The 26,998-nt window shown below is 36.9% G+C and overlaps 1 protein-coding gene across 1 annotated transcript; it reads right to left on the bottom strand.

Moving 5' to 3' along the window:
• Nucleotides 1–25: 25 nt before the first annotated feature.
• On the bottom strand, nucleotides 26–26,656 carry LOC104113326 (protein EXPORTIN 1A-like). Its single transcript, XM_018776733.2, has 32 exons — nucleotides 26,340–26,656; nucleotides 23,658–23,774; nucleotides 22,616–22,708; nucleotides 22,436–22,507; nucleotides 22,224–22,331; nucleotides 22,060–22,142; nucleotides 20,966–21,104; nucleotides 20,769–20,837; nucleotides 20,598–20,675; nucleotides 11,239–11,301; nucleotides 11,113–11,157; nucleotides 10,899–11,006; nucleotides 10,726–10,824; nucleotides 9,932–10,135; nucleotides 9,062–9,121; nucleotides 6,714–6,824; nucleotides 5,985–6,082; nucleotides 5,699–5,807; nucleotides 5,105–5,170; nucleotides 4,927–5,025; nucleotides 4,729–4,809; nucleotides 4,483–4,572; nucleotides 3,598–3,683; nucleotides 3,362–3,442; nucleotides 3,098–3,280; nucleotides 2,776–2,842; nucleotides 1,986–2,096; nucleotides 1,716–1,823; nucleotides 1,495–1,632; nucleotides 1,281–1,418; nucleotides 1,090–1,194; nucleotides 26–609 (listed from the first exon to the last, which is right to left on the bottom strand). Exons 1-32 carry the CDS (start codon nucleotides 26,436–26,438, stop codon nucleotides 487–489), a joined length of 3,231 nt encoding a protein of 1,076 aa, XP_018632249.1. The 5' UTR covers nucleotides 26,439–26,656; the 3' UTR covers nucleotides 26–486.
• Nucleotides 26,657–26,998: the final 342 nt, after the last annotated feature.

Below are 26,998 nucleotides of genomic sequence, written 5' to 3'. Positions count from 1 at the left end.
GAGAATCCTTTGGTAAATAGAGGAGTTGAACCAAGGATTCATATGTACCACGAGCAAAAAAACATACTTCTGAATCCATTAGGACGTACATCAATGTTTCCACCAACAAACAAAATGATCTATGCACAACCGGCCAATACCTGCATATATTACACTACTCTCAATGGCTGTAAACTACTAAGCCAATTAAAATCTGTTGAATCCTCTATGGATCTACAAACCCCAAGCTGGAACTATAACCCGTACACTGTAGATATATTCCCTACATTAGGATCTAAATACTCTACATCCAGTCAATCCTTCCCTTGGAAGATGAGCCAATGTTCCATGAAAGAGTGGTGTTATCTACTGTGAGAAAATTTTGAGAACTAAAATAAAAAACTAGGATCAGCTGGACAGGATCGTTCATGATAACAAACGCCATGAATGCAAACCACCTATTGGGTATTAATGGAATCAAATTAGCTTCTGCCCAAACTCTCCATTTCATGAATCCACCATTTCGTCTTGTATCTCATTCGGTGCGATAAGCCCTGGAATGGAAAGCATCCTTTGTCGCTCCGTCTCTCTCTGTGCAGCAACTTCCTCAGCATAAAGGTCCTTGTTGTCCTGCAGATCAAGTCAACATATTGAAGAAACTAGAACATCAGGAATCCAAAAAAGTAAAACAGAAGACCAAAAAGGAAAAGAGAGATAAAAGTAGAGGTCCAAAACAGAACAGCTAGAGATTTAACAGCTTCGTTGCTACTAAGTTAATATGGAATAGCTTGACAGGCTTATTCCATCCCTCGAGGTCGAGGAAGCAATACATGTCCCACAATTTTGCAACCCCAAAAAGGAGAAGGAATAAGACTACACAAACAAAATCAAGTACCAAATGTGGTTTTCGCAGTTAACATTAATTGCTAGAGATTGAAAACAACACACACCAGCCAAACACAAATTTCAATCACTAGATTAATGGCATATACGTATTTAGTAATGAATTTACTGGAAGAGGATAGCAAAATGGAAGACAACCCCACCACACAAAACCCCGCCAGAAACTAAGGGTGATTGGAAGCTTAAAGGTCTCCATGAAATAATAACCTGGGCAGAGAATTCTTTGGACTGAACAAGGAAATCTCTTATGTGATTCTTGAATGTGGGCAGGTCATTCGTCGATTCAAATAGCCCACTCACAAATTGGGTAACCTGAAAAGGAACAGAAGTTCTAAAATTTAGGGCATAACGTACACCACAAAATATATGAGAAACATCATCTAAAAGGTTTTACTCACCTCGGCTGATGTCATGTTTGGAAATGATGAACTAAGAAGTTTAATGGTGTATTCACGGACAAATGCCGCATTATTTGGATAAGGAAAAGGCACTGTTGATGCATCCCATAGAGGCTCAGTCAACATGCCAGACTCAACCTGTAACCAGAACACTACTAATGTGACGCACATGCTAGTGCAACTGGGCAGAGCACTTTGTCAGGCAGATACATACCAGGCAAAATAAATGCTGTAGCACCAATACATGCAGTTTAAACCCAGGTTTATGAAATGTGTCCGTCAGCACAGCGAAAATCTCTTGCTCGATTGTCAAATAGTAAGTCCTGTAAAACTGGTTAGCGAACTCGGATACCTGCCAAGAGATAGAAAATGGTTACACCACCCAGTCACAGAGAACGAAAAATCATTATAGATGGGCCAATAATCAGGAAGCACCTGAAAATTCTTGAGCATCTCCAATAAAAGGTTAAGCCCAGTTTCAGCAATGTTCCTCTCAGTGTGCCGGAAGGCCCATACAATAGAGTCCATAACAAGCTTTACTTGCTGATCATCAATCAGGAAAAAACATCAAAATCCAGCATAAGCTCAAATAAACTTAGAGAAAGAAATGACAGCCATATCAATGTATTTCTGAAAAGTGCTTTGAATATACAAAAAAGGTGCTTTAAATACACTACACCAAGAACTAGCCATGGGATCGCATACCTCACTTGATAGTCGTATTAAAGCAGGAAAACAATGTGTAGCAATTGCCTGAAGTAACGAAAAGAACTTGAGCCGATGTTCTGGATAATCTTCAAAGTTCTTCGTGATCATCTGTTGTCCAGTAAACCAATTGATCAAACTGATAATTCCCTAATAGTTATCACAAAAATCACATTATCTATAAAGCAACTAGATAGCCTTGTGCTGGTGGGGCACATTATATCCTTACAACTTGCCATTTAGTTCAAGGGACACAACTAACTTAACTAAGAAAATCATGATGATATGACCAGTTAAATACTCCCAAAAAAGGGGGAAAAAAAGAAAAAAAAAGAGAGATCAGCTCTTCTTAGGTGTATGTGAACTCTATGAGCCAGTAATGGAAAACCATTTGGACTATGGGAACGAACGGAGTTGCAATAGGCCAAAAAATAATCAGTTGGTAGACATGTCTGTCATCTATGCATATATCTCTGCAGAAAAACTTCAATGGCTCCGTGCTAGTCATATATCCTAAATAAAATCAACCGATGAAGCAGCAGTTGAAGACAAAGCAAGCAATTGATAAATAAGAAAGATTGTGAATATGAGCAGTATCACTCCAATTAATGCACATAGAGGTATCAATAAAATCATACATCTGTAAACTCTCTCATTGTTCCGCAACAAAAATCAGCCAACAGAAAGCTCATATAGCTTCAAATAGCACTTTGTAGCTTAATGTAATGCTTCAGTACTCCTCGATGTAAAGACAAACACTACATACAAATTTACCGCACAATTCACTAACCTCCAGAGTACACTGGAATACAGCTTCAAATATCCGAGGCACATCCTCTATCATAGCACCCTTGTACCTACACAAGGAAGAAAATAGAGAAGCAAATTTAGCATAGTTTGCCATTACTGACAAAAATAGTATAAAGCAGTAACTCATGGACATCACTTCTGTTCAGTGTGACTTGAAAAGCTGCAGGTAATTCATATGGGAGCAAACCACCACATTTAACATTTGGGGTGGGAAGGTTCATTCTAATAAGGTAGATTCAATTTTCTATTGTTAATCTTTCTGCGCTATAAAGTGCCAATTGGAAGGAGAAAGAGTAGCTTACTTGTTTATAATTGTAGCAAAAAGAGAGAGAACTTCAGATTCCCTGGCATCAGGAACATTTCTCGTATAGTCACCTAAAACTGGATCCATCATGGGCGGCACAAATTGCTTTCCAATATGTGGTTGATCTTCAGCCTTGTCCAGAAATGTCTCAATAAGCTTTAACGTTTCCCTCTTTACTGAGCTGTCTCTCATCAAAACCCAAAGTGAGATGCATGACAAAAAGTTGGATAAAAAAGGAACAAACTAAATAAATAGACCATACCGCAAAAGTTTCACAATGGATGTCCTAGATGCATAGGGCCCTCCTTGTGCAATGCTTGTTGATATCAGCTCACTGTACATTCTGCAGTTATAAAAGCTCGCCATTAAAAACCAACGACTAAAACCTCACTAAGTGAAGCAGCAACATGAACATTGAAACACCAAATTAGGGCCCACATCATATAACATAGAATAACCAAACAAGATAAAGGAAGAGGGACACAACCAATGATGTACCTGTAAACATTGAGCATGTCCAGAAATATGAGAGTAATTTGAGGCAAGAAATATGTCCCAAGGGAGCTAGCAGCACTGGTATTTGTCTGCACAGGTAAGAGAAAAAACACGGAAGCAAATGCTCAGAATAAGAGATTTCAAACAGAAGGAAGTTTGGTTCTTACCAAAATCGTTAAATATGAAATAGAAAATGTGAAGATCGATTCTTAAAATAATATTAACCAATCCAACAACTATAAAAGCAACTACGATTTTTTCTTTTTTAAAGATAAAGATTTTATTAATAAATGTGCCAAGGAGGTACACAAAAGTACAAAACAAACATCCTCTACAAATTTGGACTCAGGAATACTGCTTGCTTTGAGAACAAAAAGAAACATATTTCCAGAATTAAGAACCTTTGTTTACACAAATTTCGGAAAAAAATGAAAAGGAGCATGTAAGTACTAAAAAAGGCCAGCATTAGTAATCATAATGTAGAACTTATATTGTGTTCAATACAATCCATTAGATTCCCATAGAGCCTAATGTGTCAAAAGTGCACTACATTTTTGTGCTTACCACATAACCAAGGTAGAACTTGAATGAGATGTTAAATTGAAACTGGCATGAGGATCACTTGCTACATAGATGTTTGAGAATGAATTAGAGGTCTTTATGCATCATTCACTGGAAATACACTACCAGTCATTCTGCAGAACATATAACACGGAAGGAGAAAATGGACGTTCTCTATACACAACTTTTACAATTCAAATCCCATACTGAATGCTGAAAAAAGGGGAATATCAGTTTTAAGAAAATGCAATCAGCAAAACGCGCCACTATGGCAACTGATACATATTGAGAAGGAACCACATTTTTTAACTTCTATAAGAAACATACCTGCAATATATTTAACACTGCTCTAATAACATCTTGATCTTTCAGGTAATCAACACTTTGCCGTGCCTGTCCTATAATTTCGGCCCATTTCTAGCCCAGAGAAAAGGTATTCATAAGTGATAAAGAAGTGTAAACTCCAAGAATATTTAAAGTACAGCCATAAATTTAGCACATTGTCAACACATAAAAAACACAGAGAGCATTTGAAGCCAACTCCCAATCTGAATCATATTGTGTGGGTCTTGCCTGATTCGGAAGCTCCATTAACCTCTGCAAATACTCATCTCTTTTTTGGGGATCTGATTCTGCTTGAATCATCTGACCAACCTAAACAAATGACAGTGATACACCCGATCATTACAAAATAAGCAATTTTATATGAATAAGGGATCAAACGAGCAAAAGCTTATCACGAGAACTTCAATTCTAGAATGAAGTCCTTACGGATTCGTAAAAGGTATGAATCTGATGAGGCGCCAAATCTACAATTGTTGTTGGAAGAGTAGTTAAGAGTTCAGAAACAAATGGCTCATTTTCTCCAACCTGGAAACAAGGAAAGAAAACATTATAATATCTATTCCTCAGATTCTAAGAAAAATGATACATGAGACAATATTCTTACCTGAACAATAACAAATTTGCGCTTGCACTTCTGGACTATTTTCAAAAATGTATCACATGCCATATCCTATGGAATAAGAGAGAGTCAAGATCCAAAATACCAGAAATGATGCTATCTCAGTAACCCATAGGTAAAATTAAAAAGCATATGAAAAGAAATAGTTGGTTTCAATCCTGTGTTAGACCACATGGTGATATAAAAACCCACCATGCAAGCCACCCTCCCCTCCACCATAAACAGGACAGACAGATCAGTGCCTGACACATTCCATCACTTAATTAATAACCAAATTCTAATTGGGGCATCAAATTCCTGATACCATCTCTGTATTATTGCATTAGATGCTTCAGGATTACCCCTTAACAGGCACTACCACAACAATCATTGTGAACCAACCACTCAACCATTGTGCAATTTAAAGTATTACAAAAGACTTAAGAGTCTAAGAACAACAAAAAGACTACAACTAGCAAATGAGGGAATCCTTAAGTTATCAAATTTGCTAGTATAGAATAGAAGAGAAGACTCCAGCAAGGAGGAATCACAAAGAAGTAGAAAGCCAACTGAATTGATTCAAAAGAAGCCAAACAAAACCTGCACTCCAGGATGTGATTCATGCATGAATTCAAACAGTTTGTTCACAACCGTCTTCAAAAACTTCCAGTGAGCCCTCAAAAATCTTGGATATTGCCCAACAACATACCTGGCAATGGACCAATGAAGGTCATGAACCATGCACCATATAGCAGAAAGAATTCAGGCTACTGATAGGCCACAAACACTATCAAAATTAAGGATAAACCACATTGTGAGCAAAAGTTACATTTGTAACTGCTAAGTAACCACATAAAGCAAGTGACAATTGGAACTTTATTCTTACATTATATTACTAGCAATTACAGCTTTGTTGTCTTTTCCTTTGGTAATTTCACAGAGATTTAACAAATCACGTATCACCATCACCAGAAACCTGTTCTCCTGTCAATAGATAACTCAACAGAAGTAGTGAAGAAGAGACATCTTAGTATAGGAAAAGGTATGACATAAAAGGGTGAAATCCTATCAATCAATCAAATGAAAGATGCCAAATAAGAGTCAATAAAGGTATTGAAGGGCAACCAAACGAATAAACCAAATTCTACACGTGCTATACTGCTATTACAGTTTTTTCAGCCAAATTGTTGCCTGTATAATGTGCACAGACTGATATTATTTGGAAAAGCATTTCAAATGGACGCTAAAATCGAACGTTTACAATCATTACTAATTACAAGCCTCAAACATTTTAAAATAACACTAAAACTGAAGGTTTGCACTCATTACTAGTTACAACCTTCTGTTACGAAGAAAAGGAAAGATGATAAGAGCACCTACCATTAAATAAGGTTGAATTCAAAGGCCAATCAGACATTCTCATTCTAACTGAATTAACTTAACTCTTGTACAACCACAAAAAACAAACAAACAAAAGGGATATGATAAAAAAGAGGTTGCTTGTCCAAAAGTAAAAATAGAAATCCACCAATGAAAATCATATGACTGAGGTCTGAAACCAGTGAAACTCATATAATACAGTTCTGACTCAAAGTGAAAAACTAATAAGGTGTACCTGCTCATCCATCATAGACCCAGAGATGGATCCTATTGCCCAGCACAATGTATTTAGATTGTTCCATGACCAGTCCTCACCATTGAGTTGTTTGCTAAGTTTCTTCAACATCTGATGCAATACAAACATATTAGAACCTTATGAATCCAGAATCACAGAGCACAGTCACATCACATGACAAGACAAAATTTCATGAAACCCTAACCTACAAAAAACAGCAATGATAATAAGCATAAGAGAACATTATGAATCCCAAAACAGAACAGATCTATAATTAACATCTCAGAAAAAGCCACTAATTTTTTTTGTTTTTGAAATGGTAAAGGAGCCACTAATTAGATCAAACACTTCAAATTAAAGGCTGATTAAGTCTACAGCATTTAGCTCTTGTCAATTAAATTGTGCTGAATTTTAAGGAATAAACATCTCAAAAACTATAACTAAATTGCAAAAATAAGAAAACAAATTACAGATAAGTTATTGGAACAAATCAGACCTGTTTTCCAACACAAAGTAGTCGGTAAACAATGATGCGTTCATTTGCTGAGTAATTTTACTCATCATTGGATAATACCATTCATCTAAAGGTCATTTGGTTGGCCACGTAAAAGAATAATTACAGCATAGAATGTCATATAAGATAAATTATTGGATTTGTGACGTAAAATTTCCATAATAATACAACAACTGATTTCTGGTCAACTGCATATTTACTGCAACAATTGGTTTACAGTATTAAACTGCACATTAATAGGGCCCGTTTGTCTTTATTAAGATGTATGAACCTGAATATATCCTTGATTATAAAGACATTGTATCTAGATTTGAACATTGGACAATTAAAACTGCTTGTTTTCTCAAAATCTGAATGTGTCTATTGTTTAGAAACTAATAAATATAGAATTCAAATAAGTTAATAATAAATATTATATCCACAAAATACTAGAGAAACTACAAAATTTACGTGTTGTTATATAAATTGTTTCTTTGATGAATCACACTCTAAAAGCTGGGTAATTGGCGATGATGGTCGTAAGGTGATGGTTGGCAGTGGTCATAGTTGGTGGAGATGGTTAGGAGCTGTGGTTGTGCAATGGTGGCTAGAGGTGATAGATGTATCCTGGTGGCTAATGGTGGTGGTTGGTAGTAAAGGTGGATAGTGGTGCTGGCGGTCGGAGGTGGGTGGTGGTGGTCAGAGTTGCCTGGTGGTGGAAATGGTTTGCTAGTGGTGGTTGAAAATAATGGCAGGTTGTAGAGGTGGCTGGTGGTGGAAGAGGTCAGCGAGGGTGGTTGGGTGGGGGTGGCCGACAGTGGCGATGGTGGTGGTGATTGATGGTGGTAATAAATATAGTAAAAGATTACATCAACAAGAATGTTTAAGTACACATCTTAACGATTTTAAGACTTTGTACAAGATATGAATGATTTGAACCTTCACAAGCTAATAAGTGATTGTGGAAGGATAAAAATAAATGCACTTAATAGACTGAGATTTGCATAATTCAGATTCCGACACCCGTTAAGTGAACAAATGGTGCTTACTACTTATGTGGGAGCCTATTTAATAGTTAATGCAAGACGGAATATTGGAACAAGAATACATGTATTAGCAATAAATGCCCCTTAAGTATGCAATCCCTACATAACACAATCTCAATATCATTACTCACTATAGAACAAAACCTACATTATTATTCGTCGTACCACAATCTGCACATTGTTTGCCCGCGCATCACAATCCTTATAAATAATCCCTACATAACTAGTCCTTAAACAAAACGACTGTAGCAGGTCATTTGGTTCACATACTAGTTATGTGGGGATCATAATGCAAGGATCATTTATGCGATGATTAATAATAAAGAATTTGTTTTTATAAAGTAATGATGAAGAAACTGCTATGCGGTGATTAATAATGAACAGATTGTTATACATAAATAACTTATTTTAAAAGGGCATTTTTGTTTATAAATAGCTTAATCCTGGCATTGCTAATACACATATCCTTATTTCACATTCTATCGTGCACAGAATAATACATAGATTCTTTAATATTGTAAACCAAACGGTGCATTAAAGTTATGCGGCGATTATTTTTCCTTATACGGCAAACTAACACTGTATTCTTATGAAGAATTTTATACTGAAATTAATTATTCCAATACATCAACCAAATGACGCCCGGAGCTTTAGGGTAGCTATTGAACCCACCTCCACAATGAACAATTAATAGCACTCAACTGGAAATTAACCTTTCTCAAATTACAAGTGATTATGCTTTTGAGAAATTTCAGCATGCCAAAGACAAGTTTAATACTTCAAAGAAGATAGTTTTAAGGGAAGCACACCTGCTTTTCGGTATCTTCGTGATCAAGATGTGACAAATAGATCAATGTTTCCCTCATGATCTGCAGCATTAGACATTGTTATGAATGAGAAACAAATAGAGAATACGCAACCCAAAAACGTGTAATAGCTCTGTACACTTTAGTCAATTATTGCAATACACCTCCTCCTCAAACCCGGCCCAGAAAAAATAACAGGTACAGAAACACAGTTTCCAAAAAGAATTTTTCAATTTCACTAATTTATCAGCAAAAAAGATAGATTTTGATACAAATTAGAATGCAGAAATTAAAGAAACGAGGATAAAAGGATAGAAATTGAGAATAGACCCAACAGTAGCAATTAAGAAACAATTGATAAAGACCAACCACTAATTAGCAAAACAAAGTGAACCTAATCTAGAGGACACCTTCAAGTGGAAGAAATCCACTTGAAAACACCCTTGCAAGTTGTGTTCAACAACGACCATCACCATTTCACTCTCTCAAAGAGAATACATTATCAAACAAAAAGTAGTCTCACTAAAAAATGAAGGCCTTAAGGGCTATTTATACTAGGGAGGGTATTTAGCTAACAAGAGACCTAAATACCCTTAAGCTAAAGACCTAGGAATCTAAGTAGTCACTTATTACAAATATAGCCTCCAACTACATGTAGTCTTCAATTGATGGCCAAATTACACATGTAGCCGCCCAATTGCGGGAGCAGCCATCAATTGACATCTAAAGTGCATGAAGGCTATCTTGGCTCATATCAGATTTTCAATTATCATAATCCATACAATTTATAGAACCACATTTACAAATAGTTTAATCCGACGCATGCAACATCCTATGTGAGTTAACAGATTATTCTAAAAAGAGATAGAAGACCTTGTATTGCACGAGGACATCATTATCCTTCATTGTTTCACGGACAATGTTCCCATTTTCATCTTCAACAATGAGAACTTCTTCAGGTTTTGCCATCCGAGAGATCATAAGTAATCTCAACTTAGACATTGGACCAGCATAAAGTTGTCTCCTCTGCATAAGTTGTGCACCAAGTCCATCATCCATACCAGGAAGCATGGGTATCTGCTTATTCAACACAAAAACTAGCACATTAGCAGCTTTATAGAAACCGACATGCAACTATGAGAAATACACAACTAACAAGTAATAATCCAAATAGGCAATAGCAACCTATTCTTAGCAAAAAGTTTTAAGGAATCCTTCTTTCTTACTGTGCCAAAAAAGGGTTTTGAAGTATACTTAAAATGGCATCAAAGCTTTCCAACATAATACCAAGCTGTCAATAATAGCAAGCAAATCACCCACTTAATAACATATTTTTTTGTATAGACGCCATATGTTTTCCAAAAAGGAGGGAGTTGGATGAATAAGACTTGATCCAAGTATGACACTCTTGAGGACGACCAACAAACAGACAGATTAACAAGCCCATCCGGTGGGAAATTTTAATCCTATGAGATAAGGGCATTTAATCAAATTCATCCAAGTAAATGCATTTTGCTGGTAACCTATAGGTGTTCCTACCAAAGCACAACAAATGATATCCACTTATGTTCTTGATAATTAGGGTACATAACCTACGAGGCTAAATAGCCCTGAAGCACGTGCGTGCGCTCCATGAAGGCAAAAGGGATTCAAGTAACTTGTCATACCTGAAGCCCCATCAAACTTGCAGTCATAGCAGATTTGTCTAGATTATGATGTGCTTCAAATAATTCAAGAACCAAGGAATTCCAGTAATCCAAGCAAACCTGTGCAATTACAGCTTAACAATGAGACACGTATTAAGAGATATCTTATCAAGAACCAAAAGTAGATGTAATACCTTGAAAACCTCAGTGTCATCCACATATGAGATGTTAATTAGATACTCAAGCCCCAGTAGGAGGGCATTTACATTTTCTTGTGACGTTTCTAGCACCCGTATGTGAGACTGCACGTGAAGCAGCTCATTAGAGAATATGCTTACTAATATCTCTAAAGTAAAACTGGTAAAATCAAGGCTGCTATGCACCAAATCAAAAGGTGAAGAAACTTACCTTAAAGAATGATGTGAAAAACAGCGCCAGATTCTGAATAAATGCCTGGTTAAAAAGGAAAGAGAGATGAGGTTACGTGTGAATATCACAAGCTAAGTGACCAATCATTCGTTGCAACTAACAAACCTGCTCTTCATTGCTTCCATTTGCATATGCCTCAGGAATATTTGTATTGGGAGGAAGAATAGTCTAGATGGGAAGAAAAATCAACATATATGAGCACTATTATCACAGAAACAGATGGCTCAAACAAGGTATGGTGGAAAAAACTCTACAAACTACTAACAACAAGGACGGCAGAAAAATCAAGGTCATCCACACGCTAGGATGTTTATGTTCCAAGAAACTGAATCTTTACACAGTTTTGCCAACTCTAAAATCAAAATTAATGTAACTTTTGACATGTTAAATAGATCTGATTCAGATAAACTGACTGAAATGCAAGCTCAGACTCATCATAGCAACTACTCATGGACAAAGGGGACACAAGCAAGCATACAGAGAAGATATGTGTGAGAAAGTGAAGACAGCTCCAATTCAAATAACAAGTGAATGATGGCTTGTAGCCTTTGTGCTACCGCAGTACCACGTTTGACCTACACATAACTATAAAAAAATCTTTCTCATACTCAATTATCCTACCTCCCTCAAGATCCTCAACATTGTCCACTCTTCTAAACTGAAGTTTCTACTCCACACCATACAAGCTGAATGTTATCATTCAAACTTATTTACCAAAGGAGGGAGCATGGTACTCAGAAGAGGACGCAAATACCATGTGAAAGGAAATGTCAGGTTGTATTAAGAATGAATTTTTAGATGGGTCTTTAGGCCCAAGACGTCAGCCATAAGAAACATGTGGGGAATGAGGAGATGCCAAAAGTTATTAACGCCAAAAAGGAGTGTTATAAGAAATTACTAAAGGCAGAAGGCGCAAAAAACATTTGAAGATTATAAGAGGACCAAGAAAGAAGCTAGCAAGACTATTAGCAAAGTGCAAGGTGAAGCCCTAGATGGCTTTACCAAAAGCTGGTGACACAGGAAGGGAGAAGAAAATGTATAAATTAACAAGACTAAGAGATTAGGAATAAAGAGTTACCCGTTTAAATTTATAAAAGGCACTTCCCAACGAGTTTTGACAGGAGATAATGAGATCAAAGAGAGATAGAAAGGTCATTTTGATCAACCATTCAAACTCAAATATGAGGATAACTTTACAGGTCCCAATATGCCCATGCCTTTATGTCTGTGCAGAATCTTTAGCTACCATCGTAGAATCAAGCATGAAGAAGTAAACGCCTAAAGGGTGCAATGAAAAATTATGAGGGTTTAAGGGACTAAGGTCCAAATAGTAATCCTATATTGTACGAATGGTCTTGGAGAAGTTAGAATAATATGCTTTACCAAATTATTCAATGTTATATTGAGGAGCAGAAAAAAGCCAAACGAGTGGAGGAAGAGTAGTACCTTAATTCCAATAGATGAGAACAAAGAAAGATATTCAAAATGTTGCGAACTATCATGGAAAGAACTGATCAACGTCAAGAAAGTGTGGTAAAACATAAACTTGAGGATGACAGAGAACCGGTTTGATTTACAACAAATGCACCAGTTTGGCTCAGAATGTTGACACAAGTTTACAGTGAGAGGAAAGAGCAGTTACACTGTTAGAAGCAGTTCATGTATAGTGTCCCACATTGGTACAGAAGGCTTTAGGTATATGTAAACATTGTATATAAATAGGGCTATTGTAAAACACTTAACGAATATCGATAATATATTTTTCCCCGTGCTCTCACATGGTATCAGAGTAGTGGTGGTGAGACACATCCGGGAACAAGAATACAGAGCTAGAAGTCACCATGCCACAATTTTCCGGCGACTTTTCACGGTTGTCTTGCGTCATCTCTCTCTTCGTCAGTATTGTGCAAAATCCAACACTATCACAAGATCCGTCATCGTCCGGCGACCAAACCCCAATCAACCTCTCCGGTAGCAGCCGCCTTACGCGCCCTCACGCCCCGGCAGAAGCTAGGGTTCAGGCGAGCGCGTGAGCTCACGCGCCGGCGAGTACGACCACTTCCGGCCATTTTTTGAAAAAGTTCCTTCAGAACAGTTGGTTCACCTGCTATCCGACCTCACTTGTATTGTTTTTGTTTGTTTTCGTTTTATTCTGATCACTTTGAGTTTTTTTCGGCGAGCGACTATACTGCTTTTTCCTGCAACTACAGTAAATTTTTCAGCGACTACAGTGTTTCCTTCGTCTATTTCAGTGGGTTACAGTTAATTCTTTCTATTATTTGGTAATAATTTGCTAGACCTCTCTTCAATCCAACGATGTCTTTGGGATTTGATGTTTTGCGTCTAAAAACACGAGTTCTAGAAGTTCTACGTTATGATTACCTCGGAACCTTTAATGGGAAGTTCAAACTACTTAGCTTGGGCTTCGTTTGTCGAGTTGTGGTGTAAAGGTCAAGGTGTTCGAGATCATTTAACCAAAAAGGCTAGCGAAGGAGATGAAAAAGCCAAAGCACGTTGGGAGAAGATCGATGCTCAGTTATGTAGTATCCTGTGGCGATCTATTGATTCCAAGTTGATGCCCTTGTTTTGTCCATTCCAGACATGTTATTTAGTTTGGGAAAAGGCTCGCACTTTATATACTAATGACATATCTCGTTTCTATGATGTGATATAGCGGATGACAAATCTAAAGAAACAGGAATTAGATATGTCTACTTATTTGGGGCAAGTACAGGCAGTCATGGAGGAATTTGAGAAGTTGATGCTAATTTCTGCTAGTGTTAAAAAGCAACAAGAGCAACGACAAAAGATGTTTATAGTTCTTACCCTAGCTGAACTTCCTAATGATCTTGATTCAGTACGCGACCAGATTTTGGCTAGTCCGACTGTCCCCACAGTTGATGAATTATTCTCTCGATTACTTCGCCTTGTTGCAACGCCCAATCATACAGTGATCTCATCACAGATAGTTGACTCATCTGTTCTCGCATCCCAGACATTAGAAAATCGAGCATCTCATACTATGGATAATAGACGAGAAGGAGGTCGTTTTGGAAGAACTCGACCAAAGTGTTCTTATTGTAACAAGCTTGGGCACACACGTGAGATGTGTTACCCTTTGCATGGTCGACCACCTAGAAATGCTCATGTTGCTCAGACTGAGACTGCAGGTAGCTAGGGGTTTTCATTATCTGAAGGAGAATATAATGAGTTCCTTCCGTATCAAGCAACTAAGCAAACACCTCCATAAGTAGCCTCTGTCGCTCAAACTGATACTTCTACTGTTGGTAATTCCTTTGCTTGTGTTTCCTAGTCTACTACTCTTGGACCATGGGTCATGGACTCAGGCGCCTCTGATCATATTTCTGATAATAGGTCACTTTTGTCAAATATTGTTTATTCACAATCTCTTCTCAATGTTACTCTAGCCAATGGAGTCCAAACAAAAGCAAAAGGAGTTGGATAAGCTAATCCCATGTCCTCTATTCTGTTCTTTATGTCTCTCGTTGTCCTTTTAATCTCGCATTTGTTAGTCGTTTGACTCGTGCCCTCCATTGCGGTATATATTTTATTGATGATTCTTTTATTATGCAGGACTGCAGTACGGGACAGACGATTGGCACAGGGCGTGAATCACAAGGACTTTACTACCTTAAATCGCCAACTGTTCTACAGCATGTCCAACTACAGATCCTCCGGACCTAATTCACAGACATTTAGGACGTCCGAGTTTATCCAAGATGGTGCCTAGTTTGTCTAGTTTGTCTACATTAGATTGTGAGTCGTGTCAACTTGGAAAACATATTCGAGCTACATTTCCACATAGTGCTGAGAGTCGTGCAGAGTCTGTTTTTTCTTTAGTTGATTCTGACATATGGGGTCCTAGTCAGTGTTTTAAAAAGCGATCGCTTCGTCGCTTTAAGCGAGAAGCGACGCGAAGCGATGGCTGCTCGCTTTTCCATGCCTGAGGTGACTCGACCAGATGAAGCGCTCGCTTCAGTCGAAAAAGCGCGAAGCGACTTTGAAGCGTGAAGCGCAGAAGCGCTCGCTTCAGTCGAAAGGGGTCAGTTTGTTTAAAAAAAAAGTTTGGGTCTGTTTTTTTATTATACAAAACAGACCCCTAAGACCAAATTGATCGACCATTTCTCTCTTCTTCCCAAAATCAATTGCTGCTGCTAGGGTTTCATTCGCCAGAGACTTCCTCCAGGTAATTTTTCTTCTTTCTTCTTCTTGTCCTTTCTTCTTCTCCTTTTTTTCTTTCTTCTTTCTTCTTCCTTCTTTCTCCTTCTTGTTCCCATCCAGGCGTCTGCTCACCCTAAGGCATTTTATCTTTTTTTCTTTCTTCTTCCTTCTTTCTTCCTTCTTCTTCTTCTTCTCTTCTCTTTTCAGTTTTTTTCGTCCAGCGTCTGCACAGCTAGGGCAGGGTTTTCTTCTTTTTTTTTCCCTTTTATTCTTCTTATTTATTAATTTTAATATGTATTTTAGTTTATAAAATTAATTACTATTATATATATATATGTTATATTTTTCAGTTTATTTGATTTTTTTAATGTGTAGTTCTTTATAAAATTAATTATTATATATATGTTATATTTTCAGTTTATTTGATTAATTTTATATGTATTTCAGCTTAGAAAATTAATTTTATATATATATATATATATATATATATATGTTATATTTTAGTTTATTTAATTTTTTTAATGTGTATTTCAGTTTATAAAATTAATTATTAAGAATTGCGCTTCACTTCAATGAAGCGTGCGCTTCACTTTGCGCTTCGCTTTTGAAGCGAGGCGAGCCCCTGTCGCTTTTTTGCGCTTCTCGCTTTCAAAAACACTGGTCCTAGTAGAGTCAGTTCAACCTTAGAATTTCGTTATTTTGTTAGTTTCATTGATGATTACTCAAGATATACTTGAATTTCCTAATGAAAGATCATTCTGAGTTGTTCTCTATATTCCAGAGTTTTTGTGCTGAAATTAAAACTCAGTTTGGTGTTTATATTCGCACTTTTCATAGTGATAATGCCTTAGAATATTTATCCTCTCAATTTCAGCAGTTTATGACATCTCAGGGAATTATCCATCAAACATCTTGTATTATATATACTCAACAAAATAGGATAGCAGAGAGAAAGAATATGCATCTCATTAAAACTACTCACACACTTCTCATTCAATCCCATGTTCCGCTGCGTTTTTTGGGCGATGCAGTTCTTACAGCTTGTTACTTAATTAATCGAATGCCTTCATCTTCCATTCAGAATCAGATTCCACATTCAGTATCGGTCCCTAGGTCACCCGCATACTCTTTTCCTCCTCGTGTTTTTGGGAGTACTTGTTTTGTCCATAACTTAGCTCCCGGAAAAGATAAATTAGCTCTTCGTGCTCTCAAGTGTGTCTTTCTTGACTATTCTCGGGTTCAAATGTGGTATCAATGCTACTCACCTGATCTACGTACGTATCTTATGTCAGCAGATGTCACGCTCTTTGAGTCTCAACCTTACTTTACTTCATCTAATCATCTTGATATATCTGAGGTCTTACTTGTACCTACCTGTGAGGGATCTAGTGTTACTCCTCTTACATCCTCATCGACATCCACAGTACCACCACAACCGCTCCTACCTATACCGACTTCTGAGGAGTCTACGGTTGCCCCGCCTACATCTCCAGCCACAGGACCACCACTCTTGACTTATCATCGTCGGCCACATCCAGCATCAGGCCCAGATGATTCACGTCCTGCATCAGCTTCTGTACCTACTGCGGACTTAGCTCCTCCTAGTCCACCGATTGCACTTCAGAAAGGTGTACGATCCATACTTAATCCTAACCCCCATTATGTTGGTTTAAGTTATCACCGTCTGTCATCACCCCATTATGCTTTTGTATCATCTTTGTCCATTGTTTCCATTCCTAAGTCTAAAGGTGAGGCATTATCTCATCCAGGATGGCGACAAGCTATGATTGACGAGATGTCTGCTTTATATACGAGTGGTACTTGGGAGCTTGTTCCTCTACCTTCAGGTAAGTCTACCATTGGTTGTCGTTGGGTTTAGGCTGTCAAAGTCGGCCCGGATGGCCAAGTTGATTGGCTTAAAGCTCGTTTGGTTGCAAAAGAATATACTCAGATATTTGGGCTTGATTATAGTGACAATTTCTCTCCCGTGGCTAAAGTCACATATGTTTGCTTATTTCTGTCCATGGTGGTTGTTCGTCATTGACCTCTTTTATCAGTTGGACATTAAGAATGCCTTTCTCCACGGTGATCTCGAGGATGAAGTTTATATGGAGCAACCGCCTGGTTTTGTTGCTCAGGGGGAGTCTAGTGGTTTTGTATGTCGATTACACAAGTCACTCTATGGTTTGAAACAATCTCCTTGAGCCTGGTTTGGTAAGTTCAACACAGTTATTCAGGAGTTCGGCATGACTCGTGGTGAAGCTGATCACTCGGTCTTTTATCGGCATTCTACTCCTAATCTGTGTATTTATCTGGTGGTTTATTTTGATGTATTATTATTACTGCAATGTCAGGATGGCATTACTAGTCTGAAACAACATCTCTTTCAGCACTTCCAGACTAAGGATCTCGGCAGATTGAAGTACTTTCTAGGTATTGAGGTTGCTCAGTCTAGTTAAGGTATCGTTAATTCACAAAGAAAGTATGCTTTAGCCATTCTTGAGGAGACAGGAATGATGGGTTGCGGACATGTTAACACTCCTATGGATCTGAATGCTAAGCTTCTACCAAGACAAGGAGAGCCTCTTAGCGATCCTGCAAGATATAGGCGGTTGGTTGGCAAATTGAATTACCTCACAGTGACTAGACCTGACACTTCATTTCATGTGAGTGTTGTAAGTCAGTTTATGGACTCTCCCTGCGATAATCATTGGGATGCAGTTGTTCGCATTCTTCGGTATATAAAATCAGCTTCATGCAAAGGACTACTATTCGAGGATCGAGGCCATGAGCATATTGTTGGATACACAGATGCTGATTGGGCAGGGTCACCTTCTGATAGACGTTCCACATCTGGATATTGTGTCTTAGTAGGAGGTAATTTGGTGTCTTGGAAAATCAAAAAACAGAATGTAGTTGCTCGATCTAGCACAGAAGCAGAGTATCGAGTCATGGCTCTTGCAACATGTGAGCTAGTTTGGGTCAAATAGTTGCTCAAAGAATTAAAATTTGGAAAAATCGGTCAGATGAAACTCGTGTGTGATAATCAGGATGCCCTTTATATTGCATCAAATCCAGTGTTCTATGAGAGGACCGCACACATTGAGATTGGCTCACTTCATTAGAGAGAAGATTCTCTCAGAAGATATTGTTACAAAGTTTGTGAAGTCAAATGATCAACTTGCAGATATTTTCACCAAGTCCCTCACTGGTCCTCGTATTAGTCATATATGTAACAAGATCGGTACATATAATTTATATGCACCAGCTTGAGGACAAGTGTTAGAAGTAATTCATGTATAGTGTCCCAAATTAGTATAGAAGGCTTTAGGTATATGTAAACATTGTATATAAATAGGGCTATTGTAAAACACTTAACGAATATCAATAATATATTTTTTTCCCGTGGTTTCTCACATATACATCATATTCACTGATACAGGAAAAATGTACGACAAGGTACCAAGAAAGTTCCTATAGTGCCATGGTGGATGTTGGAGAAGAAAGGAATACATATCAAGTATATAAAGCTCATAACGGATATGTACGAAGACGTCATCACATGTAAAAATAGTAGTAGGAGATACATAGGAGTTCTCCATAGCTACAAGTTTACACTATGTATTTGCAATGAGCCAGTACCTATTTATCCTAGTTATGGATGCGCTAATGGATAGTATACATGATGAGAGCATGTATTGTACGCTACTGAAAACATTATTGTGTTAAATGATGAAACTTGCAAAAGTGTCAATCAAAAGCTTGAACTATGGAGCACCACTCTAGAAAGTAGGAGTTTTAGCATAAGTAGAAGTAAGAGAAAATATACACGTTGCATTTTCCACCAACATAAGAACAGGAGTATTGAGGTGAGATTAGATGAGATTCGCTGCCTAAATGCAAATAAATTCAGAACCTTGCTTTGCCTATCAAATCAGATCTAGGTTTTATACTCCAGGAGATGGTATGATGGATGAAGATGTAACATATATAATTAAAATAGGATGGTCTAGAGAAATGTTGCGGAAGTGTAAGTGATATAAGGAATCCTACAAAAGTGGAAAGCAAGTTCCATAGAACGATTGTAAGACCACCAATGCTATATGGGAGTATCGAGCTTCTAAGGAACAACTTATTCACAAAATGAGTGTTGCGAAAATGCAAATGCTAAAATTGATAAATCCATACAAGATCAGACAAGATTGGGAATGATCTAATCTGATATAAGGAAAAAAAATAGCATACACCTATAAAATGAGATGAGGTAAAAGAACAGGGCAGACCTAAAATCACATTATAGGAAGTTGCTTCAAAAGATCTTTAATCTCTAGCAATCCATGCAGATGTAACTAAAATATTATCAATGGAAACAAAAGAACCATTTAGGAAATACAAACTACTTGGAATTAACACTTAGTCATGATACTTTGTCCAATGATGTGTATGTCATAGGAAATTTAGAGTCTAGTGATGCAGAACCTCAAATTATTTAATATTCTCATGAAATATATCAAAATAGAGTGAAATAGATAGTGCAGACTCACATGTCAACGCCGACAAGCTTGGGAATGAAATGTAGTTGTCGGCGTTGCTTCAGATTGACATCCATCATCACTTAAAATTTTAACTTGTAGAATAGTATCGATTCAAGTAAAAAATATACAAATGTTTCTACAAAAAGAAAGGCAAGAAAGGCAAAGATAAACTTCACCTTCGGGAACTATCAGTGAAATTGAACTATAAAACCTGGGGTAAAAGAAAATACTAGAGCAAAATGCTGGTTTACTAAGCAAGAAAGGCAAGAAGCAAGGGCGCAAGAGCTGCACGAGAGTCATTGCTTGTAGCAGTACCATGTATGATTGCTTAGACAAATAGGAAGTGAAAGACATGTTTTCTCTTGCATAATCACACAAAAATAACAACGGTTCAATGCTTAAAAACCTTTGGAAAAATCTCCTACAGAACTTGGGCCAGAAAAAACCATGATTTCTTGTAAACTATAGTTAAGGAGGACAAATATAATAGAAATTTTTGTCTTTTTTTTTGGGTAAGTTAGAAAGAATAATCGTAGCTTTGGACAAAAACCACATAACCATGTAACCACGTTTTGCTTAAACAATTTGTAGAGTTGTCTATGTATTCCTATCAAGTCAGAAGAAAAACAAGGGAGAGGGAATGCTGAACACCTTGCTGCACATCATAGATTTCCTTCATTAATGCTACAGACAGACTTAGATCAATTAAAAATCATACAAGTAAATTCTACACTTCTTTTCACTCACCTGCAACTGCACCATGAATATATTGTACATTTTGACATACTGGACGTTATAAAAATCTCCAAAATTGAGGACAGCAACCTGTTAGATTTACAAACCAGCCAATAAGTGTCCTGAATCACTTCAGATCAAGCATCAGAAAAAGGAACTTTTCTGGAGATCCCCATGATATACCTCTGTTAAGCACTGAAGAGTGGGATTCCGATAAGCTGGCATAGGGAAAAATTTAAGCAGTGTTTCCAGCTGTAAAAACAAACAGGACAGACTTCAAAAAAAAAATTCCTCAGAGACATTCACATTACAACAGGTAACATATACAGTGATAAGCTTCAATCAATAAGATAAAGAATAAGTAGCAATGGAATACAAACCAATGGTGATTCAAATATATAGCCCACAGGAATCCATGAAAGGAAAGCATGTAATGTAGCAAGAGTAGCCCTGATAAGCTCGGTTCTCTGGGATGCTGATAGCACATACATGCATAACTCATGGATGAGTTGAAACTCACTGCGATCAGAAGAAAGAATCTATCAGTAAAATTTATCCCAAAATATATTGATATCAAAGAATATAAGCATTTTGTATTAAGCATATATAAAATAGAACTTTAATCCTATTTAATAGCAAGATAATAGTTATATTAAAGGATCAAGCAACTGAAATGATTAAAAATTGTATCAATCCTTTGAACGAATCTAAAATTCATTCATCAGTGTGCACCATCTTTCAATTCCTCATTACCATTGTTATTAGAATCCAAGAGGTCTCAAAACCAACCAATTGCAAAGCATAGTAAGAAAAGGAAAGCAGGTTCCAATGGCATCCAATTACAAAGAACACAAAACTAAAAAAGAGATCTAAACGGAAGAAGAAACACTGCATGTCAAAAAATTAGACCACATACCAAGCACAAGTCCAATTTCAAGAATCAGATACTACATATTCAATGAAAAGATTCAGCATGATTATGCTTAGTTCAGAAAGGAGAAAAAGGAGAGGAGAGGAAACTTTCTTCTATCTTTTGGTGGCAAAATGGCAAGAGAATGAAAAATATAGAGGACAAAACATCTCTTTCTAGGAATCACAAGCTTGTTCACAAAATGAGGAAAACTCTTATTCCCCATCTCACTTTCTATCCCAACCAAACCAAGGAAAGTTTTTAATATTCTCCACCTCCTCTTCCATTTTTCCTTTTCTTATTTTCTCTTCTTTTCTCTTTTATTCCCTAGATTCCAAAATTAAAACAAAACCAGCGCTGAAGAAATGTTCTCCTCTAACATATAATTCCTATGCTACAAAACATAAGCATGTGCAACCAGGTTTTCCAAGTTACACCCTGTAATCCACAATCTTATAATACAATACAATCAGCCAAATATTAAAATGAAAAATGTGCTAGATTGAAATAAACAAACGAGCTTTAATAATGGATAGAAAAACTAACGATTACACCAGGAACTACCTATTCAAAGATTGTTTAAGCTCTTTAATTTTCTGTTGAGTCATTTCGCCCCTTGAGAAATCAAATACCTCCTCACTAAGAAGCTGAAGAATAAAATTTTATGTCATCAGTGTGTACTTGATTGTTAAGTTTCACCAGAAGGAAGAAAAGAGGTGCGCAAAGACCTTCAATATGGCCATGCAATTTTCACATATAGTCTCACTTGTCTTTGCGGCTGCAACTAAATCTGGAACGAAGCTTCGCCATCTGGCTGGCCACTCATGCTTCAAAATCTGCAGATGCAAATATTCAAGAACAAAACCCCTTCTTTACAGCTTTTAAAATCATGTGTAGCTTGAGTGACAGTCACTCTCAGTATTTGCAATTTTTAAATTACCTGAATCAAAATTATATTTAGTTTGCTAACATATAGCTTTTCCCGCCTAAGTGATGCTTCATCACTTGAAAGCTGAGATCAAGACGATAATAAACATACATGAAATAGTTAACAGAATCAGTAGAAATGAGAAAATCCAACTCAACGTCCCCAATATGACAATCAATTTTGTAGTTATACCTTTACAATAACTTCAGAAATGTAATTTTTCATCCCATCTCGTTGCTCAACAGGTAATGCATTCCATCTATATTTTATAACACCTTCTAGAACCTGCAGGTATGAAGCCAATACAGTAATCCACTAATCCCGTCAAACAGTGACCAACAATTAATTTTAAATTTGGGCAAATACGGAGAACTTGTCGCCATATTCTGTTTTAGTGATGTCAATAAAATATCCATCTTCTCAAGACAATATTAAAGCATCCTTTAATAATTTCTTCCTCTACTTTGATTCAATTTTAAACTTATTGACATCCGAAGAATTCACAATTTAGGTTGTCTCACAGCCTACCTTTACCTTCACAATCAAAGAATGAACTCCAACCTTAGCTCTCATCTTAAATCATGCCAACTTAAACCAAGACAAACAACAAATAGAAGGAATATCAAATATCAATTACAAGAATACAACGAAACATCAAAATTTTGAATCGCTTCTAATACTCACTGTCCAACGACTTAAAATGCTAATGTCATTTGTCTTTTGTTCAAAACAACAATACATACTACACCAAGAAAAGTGATATAGTGCAAAATTGAATCTTTACATAACTATACCAAGAAAAGCAATACTCTTCATCAATGCTAAATTGAATATTTCCCTTTTATTAGATGTGATCAAATGTCAACTTCATTATACCTCTTTTCTTTTCTATTCTTAAAACAATCAAAAGGTAAATTTTATACTCACATGTCATTTTTAAAAGAAACACATTGTTAAAATCATCATAACAGTTAAGACATACTCTATAAAATATGAACATCCAATTTGGATCAAAGATTAGCACTCAGTTACGACTTTTCATACGTCTGTACTATATTAACGAAATCTAATATATTAAATATATTAAACATGCTCGCCCTAGTTATAAGCGTGAAATTGATATTAGTTAGAACATATACAAATGTTTAATTGCTGAGGTAAAGAGCCCATAAACACAGATGCAAGTAAAACTTATATATCCGAAATACTAATAGAATTACTTCCAAAAACTGACCTGCAAAGCAAAAAACTTGGTGTTCAGGCTTTGCGTGCTCGACAAAATGTGAACAACTTGAAGCCACATATCTGGGATATTTTGCAAGTCCCGCAAAATATGGTCTGCTGCAGCTCTCTACACAGCAAAATAGATAGAAGTGGGCGACAGCAAAGTAAAAATGGAGAACAAGAACAGCTTTAAAGCTAATTCTAGTTATCCTAAAAAATTTGTGTGATAATTAAACGGTATATGGAATCAATTAACAAGCTACACATATGATCTTTTTGGCCAATGAATCTTTTGTTGTTCATTCTTTTTCAGGAATCTATGAAATGCCTTTTATTCAAGCAAATATTAACTTTTTATCAGAAAATATATTAATTTATACTCTATATTGATATGGGAGTATGTATCCTTACAGTTTCTTGACTTCCAATAATTACTAAAAGTTGTGCGTGTGCATGTAAATGGTTGCTAAAAGAAAGTGGATATAATAGTCACTACATTACTAGGACTGAAACTTAGGTCAATTACCATAATTGTTATTCTAGTCAACTCATTCAGCCTAGTTGCTAATATGGCAAGATTTGCAAGCCAAAATTTTCCCATACTCAGCCTTCTAGCTAGACCATTCAGAGACATAACTGTTCCTATCCCCTTCATCCCATTCTGCTTCTTAACAGATATAATCTAAGATCATAAGTCTACTAAAGACAAAAAAAAATTACCGTGATATCAACTGATGTGTAGAAACAATAAGCTTCTAATGACATTCAAATCAAACAGGAAACATATCAAAACTTGAAAATTGACTTAGCATATCAATATAACGCCAAATGTCACCTTTCACTGGGTCCGACTACAACCCCCTGAACAAAAAATAGCCCAAATCTGTGATGCACGACAAGTAGACTTGCTTGGTCACATAATCATACATGTCTTTAGAGCAGCCGAGCCACTAATGAGCAAAATGCAATTCATGCTATGGACTGTAAACAGTTATTTTGCAAACCTCACCTAATACAGATAAAATAAACTATCCTCCAAATTTCAATCAAAGCCATAGCCCATAGGATGCGGAATACGTGAACGATTGGAATTGCAAGTACACTGATGTGTTCTAGCAACAAGTTGTCATTATACACCAACAACAACAATAATCCCACTAGTGGGGTCTGGGGAGGGTGGTGTGTACGCAGACCTTACCCCTACCCCGAAGAGGTAGAGAGGTTATTTCCGAAAGACCCTTGGCTCAAGAGGACAAAACCAAAACTCAGTTGGTGTCATTATACACCAACTGAGTAACTAATGCATACCCTAGAATTACCAAACCTAATTCTATACTTCTGAAAGAAGGTCCAGAACTAAATACTACAGATCTCAACCCTTCTTCTCTTTTAATCACTCTCCAAAATGGAGAATCTATTGCTGATATGTTCTTCCTTCTACTGTGTCTCTGAGTTCATATTCCTACATCTGTGTGTGTACACACACACACACACACATAAAGCTTCAGGCTGAACGAAGTTAAGGATCATGGCAACACATCATCAGAACCACATTCATGCAAAGCTTCCATTCTTCATTGCACGTCTGTGGACTACAATACCTCACCCGACTCTCCACAAACTTTAGTGGTCTTTTGCTTTTTCAGTTTTACTTTTTCCTTTTTTTTTGGAGGGGGTGGGGGGTGGGGGGCAGGGAGGGGAAGGTCAATAAGCAGCTTCTGAAACTCACGATTCTCAGGATGGTACAAACATTAGAGAATAACTTTTGAGACAAACGAACAATTATAAAACAAATCCAGAAAAAAATAAAGAAAGCATGCCCTATGAACCGCAGGGGTGAAAGGGGGGATACAGAGAGATAAACAGCTCCAAAAGAATACAAAACTCCTTGCCCTCAATCGGAAACAAAATGCAGAGCTAGCAGCGCAAAACAGAAAAATCAGTAAGAATTTCCAGTGAAATTTTTTTTTTCTGTGTTTAGATTTTGACAAAGGAAAGTACTTCCTAAGAAAGAGTAAAATGACTTCATTCACCTAGGGAAAGAAATCATTTTCTTTTATAAATATCCCAAACTCCTACTCCACATCACTTTCTTCAACTGACACAGACATTTTTGTCAACCCTCAAATAATCAATAATATCAGTGGAACACTATCCTTGTACCTCAAAACACTATCATTATACTCCATTGGCCAGCTTGTGCTAGCCTCGACTATTCCATTGGATATCTAGTTATCTACTACCTCACATCAACACAGGTACTGGGTAGCTCTGCCAACAAGGTTTAGGCGACAGGAATAAATCATCTAATGTTTTTTTTGCGTCCGTTGGGATTTAACATGAGACCTCATGGTTCTCCTCCCACTTCAGACCACTAGGCCACATCCTTGGGTGCTCATTATACCCAATCTTTCACCTTGTACAATTACCATACATCACAAACTTTTGTATCCAACCACCAATCCATAAAGTAAAACAATTTTCTACATACCAAACCATCCAAAACGTCTTCATTCCTCCCCGAAGTTTCAATTAACATGTGGCTAACTGTACTTAAATAAACTCAAGAAGTGACAAGTTTGGTGAGCAATTGGAAATTACAAATTGGAGAATTAAGCCACATTAGTGACACATAGCAAATGAAGTGGAGAATGAAGGCAATAAGAGGGTTAGCAAATGCATATGTTGTTACCTCTTCCTTAGATCCAGTTCCATAGAAAGCGGCAACAGTGGCATCAAGTAAGGCAACATCAATAGGCTGACTCAAATCCCTAAGCTTCTCCGCCGCCATGGAGAGAGAGATTTCAAAGAGTGATAAACCCTAGAAATTTACAAGTCCAAAAGTTTAAAAACTCCTAGGAACAGTACGGATGAAACCCTAGAGTGAAGGAGGCATGTATTCTCTCTATTGTATTGTATGTTTGAAGAACGGAGAAGGGGCGAAAAAAGACAGCTTCAATTTGAAGCAGAAAGCGAGGGGGTACTTTGAGGGGGGTGGGTGGGGTGGGGGACTTTGAAAATTGTTTAAACCCTTCCCTCCTCTTTTATAGAGTGGGTCTGTTAGCGAGCAGCGTTTTTGAGTTTAAATTATTACTTTAAAATCAATAATTGTTCGAGTTTTACTTAAATTTTACTAATATACTCATGTACTATAAGAAAATATTTAAATATATTCTTCGTTAGACTTTGAGTTCAAATATACCTCTGCCGTAATATTATTGATTCGATTATACCCCTCTTCTGTTAAGTTTGTCCCATGTGAACATTCAATCCTACGTGGCACTGATATGGATGTCACATAACATGTCACCTTAGCACCCCTAATCCATATATAAAAGATTAAAATTTGAA

The sequence above is a fragment of the Nicotiana tomentosiformis genome, chromosome 10 (genome assembly GCF_000390325.3).
Source record: "Nicotiana tomentosiformis chromosome 10, ASM39032v3, whole genome shotgun sequence".
Classification (NCBI taxonomy): domain Eukaryota; kingdom Viridiplantae; phylum Streptophyta; class Magnoliopsida; order Solanales; family Solanaceae; genus Nicotiana; species Nicotiana tomentosiformis.
The sequence above is the reverse complement of the archived record's forward strand: the minus strand, read 5'-3'. Positions and strand labels throughout refer to the sequence as shown.

Coding starts and splice junctions, on each gene's coding strand:
- LOC104113326 (XM_018776733.2), bottom strand. CDS start 26,438: ATGGCGGCGGAGAAGCTTAGGGATTTGAGTCAGCCTATTGATGTTGCC. Junction 21,105..22,059: donor CTTAAACAATCTTTGAATAG/GTAGTTCCTGGT, acceptor TTCTGATCGCAG/TGAGTTTCAACTCATCCATG. Junction 4,810..4,926: donor TTCATACCTTTTACGAATCC/GTAAGGACTTCA, acceptor TCATTTGTTTAG/GTTGGTCAGATGATTCAAGC.